The sequence below is a fragment of the Aphelocoma coerulescens genome, unplaced genomic scaffold, assembly GCF_041296385.1.
Source record: "Aphelocoma coerulescens isolate FSJ_1873_10779 unplaced genomic scaffold, UR_Acoe_1.0 HiC_scaffold_188, whole genome shotgun sequence".
Lineage (NCBI taxonomy): Eukaryota > Metazoa > Chordata > Aves > Passeriformes > Corvidae > Aphelocoma > Aphelocoma coerulescens.
In genome coordinates, this window is record NW_027183536.1 from 57,368 (window position 1) to 65,602 (window position 8,235).

At 60.9% G+C, this 8,235-nt stretch overlaps 1 protein-coding gene across 1 annotated transcript; it reads left to right on the forward strand.

Annotated features, from left to right (window-relative positions):
* The first annotated feature begins 1,665 nt into the window (after positions 1-1,665).
* Positions 1,666-6,239, forward strand: KCNA7 (potassium voltage-gated channel subfamily A member 7). The gene is made up of 2 exons (XM_068998916.1): positions 1,666-2,178; positions 5,385-6,239. Exons 1-2 carry the CDS (start codon positions 1,666-1,668, stop codon positions 6,237-6,239), a joined length of 1,368 nt encoding a protein of 455 aa, XP_068855017.1.
* Positions 6,240-8,235: the final 1,996 nt, after the last annotated feature.

Sequence of the window (8,235 nt, forward strand, 5' to 3'; positions counted from 1 at the left end):
GGGGTCCCTCGAGACTTTTGGGGTGTCCCCAACGCTGTGGGACCTCGGGGTCCTTCCTCAGAGCCGCCACCGGCCCCTCGAGTGTCCCCCCCAACACCACTGACCCCCCCAGGACCCCCGGGGCGCCCCAAATCCTTGGGGCCCCTCAAATCTTTAGGATCCCTCAAATCTTTACAATCCCCCAAAGTTTTGGGGTCCCCCAAACCTTCAGGCTCCCCTTGAGACCTCCAGGACTTTTGGGGTGTCCCCAACACCGCAGGACCTCGAGGTCCTTCCTCAGAGCCGCCACCGGCCCCTCAAGCGTCCCCCCGACCCCACTGAGCCCCCCAGGACCCCCGGGGTCTCCCAAATCTTTAGGATCCCCCAAATCTTTGGGATCCACCAAACCCTCAGGCTCCCCCAAACCTTCAGGCTCCCCGAAATCTTCAGGCTCCCCCAAACCTTCAGGGTCCCCTTGAGACCTCCAGGACTTTTGGGCTGTCCCCCACCTCACTGACCCCCCCTAGGACCCCCGGGATCCCCCAAATCTTCGGGATCCCCCAAATCTTTACAATCCCCCTAATCTTTAGGATCCCCCAAACCTTCAGGCTCCCCTTGAGACCTCCAGGACTTTTGGGGTGTCCCCAACACCGCAGGACCTCGAGGTCCTTCCTCAGAGCCGCCACCGGCCCCTCAAGCGTCCCCCCGACCCCACTGACCCCCAGGATCCCCCAAATCTTTGGGATCCCCCAAACCTTCAGGCTCCCCTTGAGACCTCCAGGACTTTTGGGGTGTCTCCCACCCCGCTGACCCCTCCAGGACCCCCGGGGTCTCCCAAACCTTCAGGCTCCCCCAACCCTTCAGGCTCCCCCTGAGACCTCCAAGACCTTTGCCTTGTCCCCCCACCCCGCTGACCCCCCCAGGACCCCTGGGGCGCCCCAAATCTTTAGAACCCCCCAAATCTTTAGGATCCCCCAAACCTTCAGGTTCCCCTTGAGACCTCCAAGACCTTTGCCTTGTCCCCCACCCCACTGACCCCCCCAGGACCCCTGGGGTGCCCCAAATCTTCAGGCTCCCCCAAACCTTCAGGCTCCCCCTGAGACCTCCAAGACCTTTGCCTTGTCCCCCCACCCCGCTGACCCCCCCAGGACCCCTGGGGCGCCCCAAATCTTTGGGATCCCCCAAACCTTCAGGCTCCCCCTGAGACCTCCAAGACCTTTGCCTTGTCCCCCCACCCCGCTGACCCCCCCAGGACCCCTGGGATCCCCCAAATCTTTGGGATCCCCCAAACCTTCAGGCTCCCCCAAACCTTCAGGCTCCCCTTGAGACCTCCAAGACTTTTGGGTTGTCTCCCACCCCGCTGACCCCCCCAGGATCCCCGGGGTCCCCCAAATCTTCAGGCTCCCCCAAATCTTTACGATCCCCCAAACCTTCAGGTTCCCCTTGAGACCTCCAAGACCTTTGCCTTGTCCCCCCACCCCGCTGACCCCCCCAGGACCCCTGGGGCGCCCCAAATCTTTGGGATCCCCCAAACCTTCAGGTTCCCCCTGAGACCTCCAAGACCTTTGCCTTGTCCCCCCACCCCGCTGACCCCCCCCCAGGACCCCCGGGGTGCCCCCTCCAGCCCCCAGGCTGCCCTCGGTGCCCTCGGCCCCGCCCGTGCCCCGTCCCGGGGGTGCCGCGGGCATGGGGGAGCCGCTGGGCTGCTGCGAGCGCGTGGCCATCAACGTGGCCGGCCGGCGCTTCGAGACGCTGGTGCGGACGCTGCGGCGCTTCCCCGACACCCTCCTGGGGGACCCCCGGCGCCGGCGCCGCTTCTTCGACCCCCAACGCCGCGAGTACTTCTTCGACCGCCACCGCGGGGCCTTCGGCGCCGTGCTCTACTACTACCAGTCCGGGGGGAGGCTGCGGAGACCCCCCGACGTCCCGCTGGACGTCTTCCTGGAGGAGATGAGGTTCTACCAGCTGGGCGACGAGGCGGAGGAGCGGCTGCGCGAGGCCGAAGGCTTCTCGGTGGAGGAGCCGCCGGCGTTGCCGAGAGGGGGGTTGAGGCGGCGGGCGTGGCTGCTGTGCGAGCACCCCGAGAGCTCGCCCGCCGCGCGCGTGGTGGCCCTGCTGTCCGTGCTGGTCATCCTGGTGTCCATCGTGGTCTTCTGCCTCGAGACGCTGCCGCAGTTCCGGCCCGGCGCGGAGGGAGAGGTAGGGAGGGGTGGGGCGGGGGAGGGGTTGGTGGCGGTGGTGGCGGCGTCCTCGTCGGCCTCGGCTTCGTCTTCAGTGTTGTTGTTTCCATCTTCGTCATCCTCGTCATCGTCATCGCCATCGTCCTCGGTGTCGGTGTCTGCGTCCTCATCCTCGTCATCTTCATCTTCGTCTTCATCGTCATCTTCAGTGTCGTTGTCTCCATCCTCATCATCCTCGTCATCCCCACCGTCCTCAGTGTCGTTGTCTCCATCCTCACGCTCATCATCCTCCTCCTCAGCGTCGTTGTCTCCATCCTCATCCTCATCATCCTCATCAACATCCTCAGTGTCGTCTCCATCCTCATCCTCACCCTCGTCATCCTCATCCTCATCTTCAGTGTCATTGTCTCCATCCTCATCATCCTCGTCATCCCCACGGTCCTCAGTGTCATTGTCTCCATCCTCACGCTCATCATCCTCATCCTCATCCTCAGCGTCGTTGTCTCCATCCTCGCCTTCATCATCCTCACCCTCGTCATCCTCACCCTCATCTTCAGTGTCGTTGTCTCAGTCCACATCTTCATCATCGTCATCTTCATCCTCATCATCATCCTCGGTGTCTGCATCCTCACCCTCATCATCCTCATCCCCATCTTCATCTTCAATGTCGTTGTCACCGTCCTCACCGTCACCATTCTCCTCATCATCTTCAGTGTCATTGTCTCAATCCTCACCTTCATCATCCCCATCGTCCTCGGTGTCATTGTCTGCCTCCTCATGCTCATCATCCTCATCATCATCCTCTGTCATTGTCTCCATCCTCACCTTCATCATCCTCACCCTCATCATCCTCATCCACATCTTCAGTGTCATTGTCTCAATCCTCACCCTCATCATCCTCATCCCCATCTTCATCTTCAGTGTCGTTGTCACCATCCTCACCCTCATCATTCTCCTCATCCTCATCCTCATCATCTTCAGTGTAGTTGTCTCCATTCTCTCCTTCATCATCCTCATCATCTTCAGTGTCGTCTCCATTCTCTCCTTCATCGTCCTCACCCTCATCTTCGTCATCATCTTCAGTGTCATTGTCTCCATTCTCACGCTCATCATCCTCATCTTCATCCTCATCCTCATCTTCGTCTTCTGTGTCATTGTCTGCATCCTCATCATCCTCATCCCCATCTTCACCTTCAGTGTCTTTGTCACCGTCCTCATGCTCATCATCCTCATCCTCACCTTCATGATCATCCTCATCTTCAGTGTTGTTGTCTCCATCCTCATCCTCATCATCCTCATTGTCCTCAGTGTCGTTGTCTGCATCCTCACCCTCATCATCCTCATCCCCATCTTCATCTTCAGCGTCTTTGTCACCGTCCTCATGCTCATCATCCTCATCCTCATCTTCAGCGTCATTGTCTGCATCATCATCCTCATCATCGTTCTCAGTGTCGTTGTCACCATCCTCACCCCCATCATCTTCATCATCATCTTCAGTGTCATCGCCTCCATCCTCACGCTCATCATCCTCACCCCCATCTTCATCTTCAGCGTCATCGTCTCCATCCTCACCCTCATCATCCTCATCTTCGTCTTCAGTGTCATTGTCACCATTATCACCCTCATCATCCTCATTCTCATCTTCATCGTCAGTGTCACTGTCTCCATCCTCACCTTCATCATCCTCATCCTGATCTTTTGTCCTCAGTGTCGCTGTCACCGTCCTCATCCTCATCATCCTCACCCTCATCTTCATCCTCATCCTCATCTTCATCTTCATCGTTGTTGTCACCATCATCACCCTCATCGTCCTCATCCTCATCTTCATCTTCAGTGTCGTTGTCTTCATCCTCACCTTCACCATTCTCACACTCATCATCCTCATCCTCATCTTCGTCTTCAGTGTTGTTGTCACCATCATCACCCTCATCGTCCTCACCTTCATCGTCAACACCAGTGTCATTGTCTGCATCCTCATCCTCCTCATCCCCATCTTCGTCTTCACTGTCATTGTCTCCATCCTCACCCTCATCCTCCTCATCCTCAGTGTCCTCATCGTGGCCATCCTCATCCTCACCTTCATCCCCACCACCATCCTCGTCCTCGTCCTCATCAGCCTCACCCTCCTCATCCTCAGCGTCCCCACCGTCACCATCTTCATCCTCCTCACCATCCTCCTCCTCCTCCTCATCACCCTCAGCCTCACCCTCCTCATCCTCTCCCTCCTCAGTGTCTTCCTCCTCACCTTCCTCGTCGTCTTCATCATCCTCATCCTCGCCCTCCTCGTCTTCGCCTTCCTCATCCTCCTCCTCCTCATCCTCGCCCTCCTCATCGTCTCCTGTCCCGGTATTCTCCTCCTCACCCTTCTGGTCATCTTCATCATCCTCATCCTCACCACCCTCCTTGTCCTCATCTTCTTCATCCTCGGTCTCATCATCCTCATCCTCACCACGCTGTGTCCTCATTGTCCCCGTCCTCATCTTCCTCCTCCTCCTCCTCCTCCGCCTCCTCCTCCTCCTCCTCGTCCTCCTCCTCATCCTCCTCCTCCTCGTCCTCGTCCTCCTCCTCGTCGTCCTCGTCCTCGTCCTCCTCCTTCTCCTCCTCCTCCTCCTCCTCCTCCACCCTCACCATGAGACCCAGGGCTCTGGGTGCTCCCCAGCCCCCATCACCCCCACTGGGTGGTCAGTTCGGGGCTCTGGGTGCTCCCCAACCCCCATTAACCCATTCTGGTTGTCTCCAAACCCCACTGGGTGGTCAGTTTGGGTTCTGGGTGCTCCCTGACCCCCAGTAACCCATTTTGGGGGTCTCCAGCCCCCATCACCCCCACTGGGTGGTCAGTTCGGGGCTCCGGGTGCTCCCCAGCCCCCATTAACCCATTCTGGGGCTGGATTTGGGGCTCTGGGTGCTCCCCGACCCCCATCACCCACACTGGGTGGTCATTTCAGGGCTCTGGGTGCTCCCCAACCCCCATTAACCCATTCTGGGGCTGGATTTGGGGCTCTGGGTGCTCCCCAACCCCCATCACCCCCACTGGGTGGTCATTTCGGGGCTCTGGGTGCTCCCCAACCCCCATTAACCCATCCCAGCCCCTTTCCCACCCCCACTGGGTGCCACACCCAGACATCCCCAAGCCCCCTCCCCCATTAACCCCGCCCCCCATTAACCCCTTCATTAACCCCACCCCCCCCATTAACCCCCCACCTCTCTCCCCCCTTCTCCCCACAGCCCCCTTCGCCCTCCCCCACCAACACCACCAGCCCCGCGCCGCCTCCGCAGCGCACGGGCCTGACCGACCCCTTCTTCCTGGTGGAGACCATCTGCATCTGCTGGTTCTCACTGGAGCTACTGGTCAGGCTGGTGGCCAGCCCCAGCAAGGCGGCGTTCTTCCGCAGCGCCATGAACCTCATCGACCTGGCGGCCATCGCGCCCTACTTCATCGCGCTGGGCACGGAGCTGGCGCGGCAGCGCGGCATCGGCCAGCCCGCCATGTCGCTGGCCGTGCTCAGGGTCATCCGCCTGGTGCGCGTCTTCCGCGTCTTCAAACTCTCGCGCCACTCCACGGGGCTGCAGATCCTGGGCCAGACGCTCAAGGCCAGCATGAGGGAGTTGGGGTTGCTCATCTTCTTCCTCCTCATCGGCGTCGTGCTCTTCTCCAGCGCCGTCTACTTCGCCGAGGCCGAGGACGCGGCCACGGCCTTCACGTCCATCCCGCAGGCCTTCTGGTGGGCCGTGGTCACCATGACGACGGTGGGCTACGGCGACATGGCGCCGGTGACGGTGGGCGGGAAGCTGGTGGGCTCGCTGTGCGCCATCGCCGGCGTGCTCACCATCTCGCTGCCCGTGCCCGTCATCGTCTCCAACTTCTCCTACTTCTACCGGCGCGAGCTGCGCGGGGAAGAGGCCGGAGAGGCCGCGCCCGCCGCCGCCTGCCCGCACCACCCCGAGCCCCACGGAGCAGCCGCAGCAGCCCCAGGAGAGGCCGAGGCCAAGGCGGCAGCGCCGGGCCAGGCCTGGGGGGTGGACGGGGAGGCCGGAGGGGACAAAGGGTGGGGAGGGGGGAGGTTGGTGACGGAGGTGTGAGGGGGGGGGGGGGGGGAGGGGATGGGGGGGGATGGGGGGGGGGAGGATGGAGCGGAGGGCGCTGGGACGGAGTGGAGTGCGCTGGGACGGAGTGGAGTGCACTGGGATGGAGTGGAGCGCACCGGAACAAACTGGGAGTGCACTGGGATGGAGTGGAGTGCACTGGGATGGAGTGGAGCGCACCGGAACAAACTGGGAGTGCACTGGGACGGAGTGGAGCGCACCGGAACAAACTGGGAGTGCGCTGGGACGGAGTGGAGTGCACTGGGATGGAGTGGAGCGCACCGGAACAAACTGGGAGTGCACTGGGACGGAGTGGAGCGCACCGGAACAAACTGGGAGTGCACTGGGATGGAGTGGAGTGCACTGGGATGGAGTGGAGCGCACCGGAACAAACTGGGAGTGCACTGGGATGGAGTGGAGCGCACCGGAACAAACTGGGAGTGCGCTGGGACGGAGTGGAGTGCACTGGGATGGAGTGGAGCGCACCGGAACAAACTGGGAGTGCACTGGGACGGAGTGGAGCGCACCGGAACAAACTGGGAGTGCACTGGGATGGAGTGGAGTGCACTGGGATGGAGTGGAGCGCACCGGAACAAACTGGGAGTGCACTGGGATGGAGTGGAGCGCACCGGAACAAACTGGGAGTGCGCTGGGACGGAGTGGAGTGCACTGGGATGGAGTGGAGCGCACCGGAACAAACTGGGAGTGCACTGGGACGGAGTGGAGCGCACCGGAACAAACTGGGAGTGCACTGGGATGGAGTGGGAGGTGCTGGGATGGAGTTGGAGCGGACCAGGGCAAACTGGGAGTGCACTGGGATGGACTGGAGTGCACTGGGATGGAGTGGGAGGGTGCTGGGATGGACTGGAGTGCACTGGGATGAACTGGGAGTGCACCTGGATGGACTGGGAGTGCACTGGGATGGATTTGGAGTGCACTGGGATGGACTGGAGTGCACTGGGATGGAGTGGGAGGGTGCTGGGATGGATTGGAGTGCACTGGGATGGACTGGGAGTGCACTGGGATGGGCTGGAGTGCACTGGGATGAACTGGAAGTGCACCTGGATGGACTGGGAGTGCACTTGGATGGACTGGAGTGCACCAGGACAAACTGGGAGTGCACTGGGATGGATTGGGAGTGCACTGGGATGGACTGGAATGAAAGAAGATGAACTAGGAGTGCACTAGGATGAACTGGGAGTGCACCGGGATGGATTGGAGTGCACTGGGATGAACTGGGAGTGCACCTGGACAAACTGGGAGTGCACTGGGATGGACTGGAGTGCACTGGGATGGAGTGGGAGGGTGCTGGGATGGATTGGAGTGCACTGGGATGAACTGGGAGTGCACCTGGATGAACTGAGAGTGCACCTGGATGGACTGGGAGTGCACTGGGATGGACTGGAGTGCACTGGGATGGACTGGGAGTGCACTGGGGTGGACTGGGAGTGCACTGGGGTGGACTGGGAGTGCACTGGGGTGGACTGGGGGGCACTGGGATGGACTGGAGTGCACCAGGATGGACCAGAATGAAGGAGGATGAACTGGGAGTGCACTGGAATGGACTGGAGTGCACTGGGATGAACTGGAATGACGGAGGATGAACTGGGAGTCCACTGGAACAAACTGGGAGTGCACCTGGATGGACTGGGAGCGCACTGGGATGGACTGGGAGTGCACTGGGATGGACTGGGAATGCACGGGGACGAACTGGGAGCGCACCAGAACAAACAGGGGCGAATGAGGACGGACTGGGAGGTTCCAGGATGAACTGGGAGTGCACTGGGACAAACTGGGAGGGCATCAGAATGAACTGGGGGGCACTGGAACAACGGGGGCTGCACGAGGATGGACTGGGATGAACTGGGAGAGCACCAGGATGGACTGGGATGAACTGGGAGAGCACCAGGACAGACTGGGATAAACTGGGGGAGCACCAGGACAAACTGGGATGAACTGGGATGAACTGGGGGAGCACCAGGTTGGACTGGGA

Excerpts from the sequence above, each read along its gene's own strand:
- KCNA7 (XM_068998916.1), top strand. The coding sequence starts at position 1,666 with ATGGGGGAGCCGCTGGGCTGCTGCGAGCGCGTGGCCATCAACGTGGCC. Across the intron at positions 2,179-5,384 it reads GGCCCGGCGCGGAGGGAGAG|CCCCCTTCGCCCTCCCCCAC; the intron begins GTAGGGAGGGGT and ends TTCTCCCCACAG.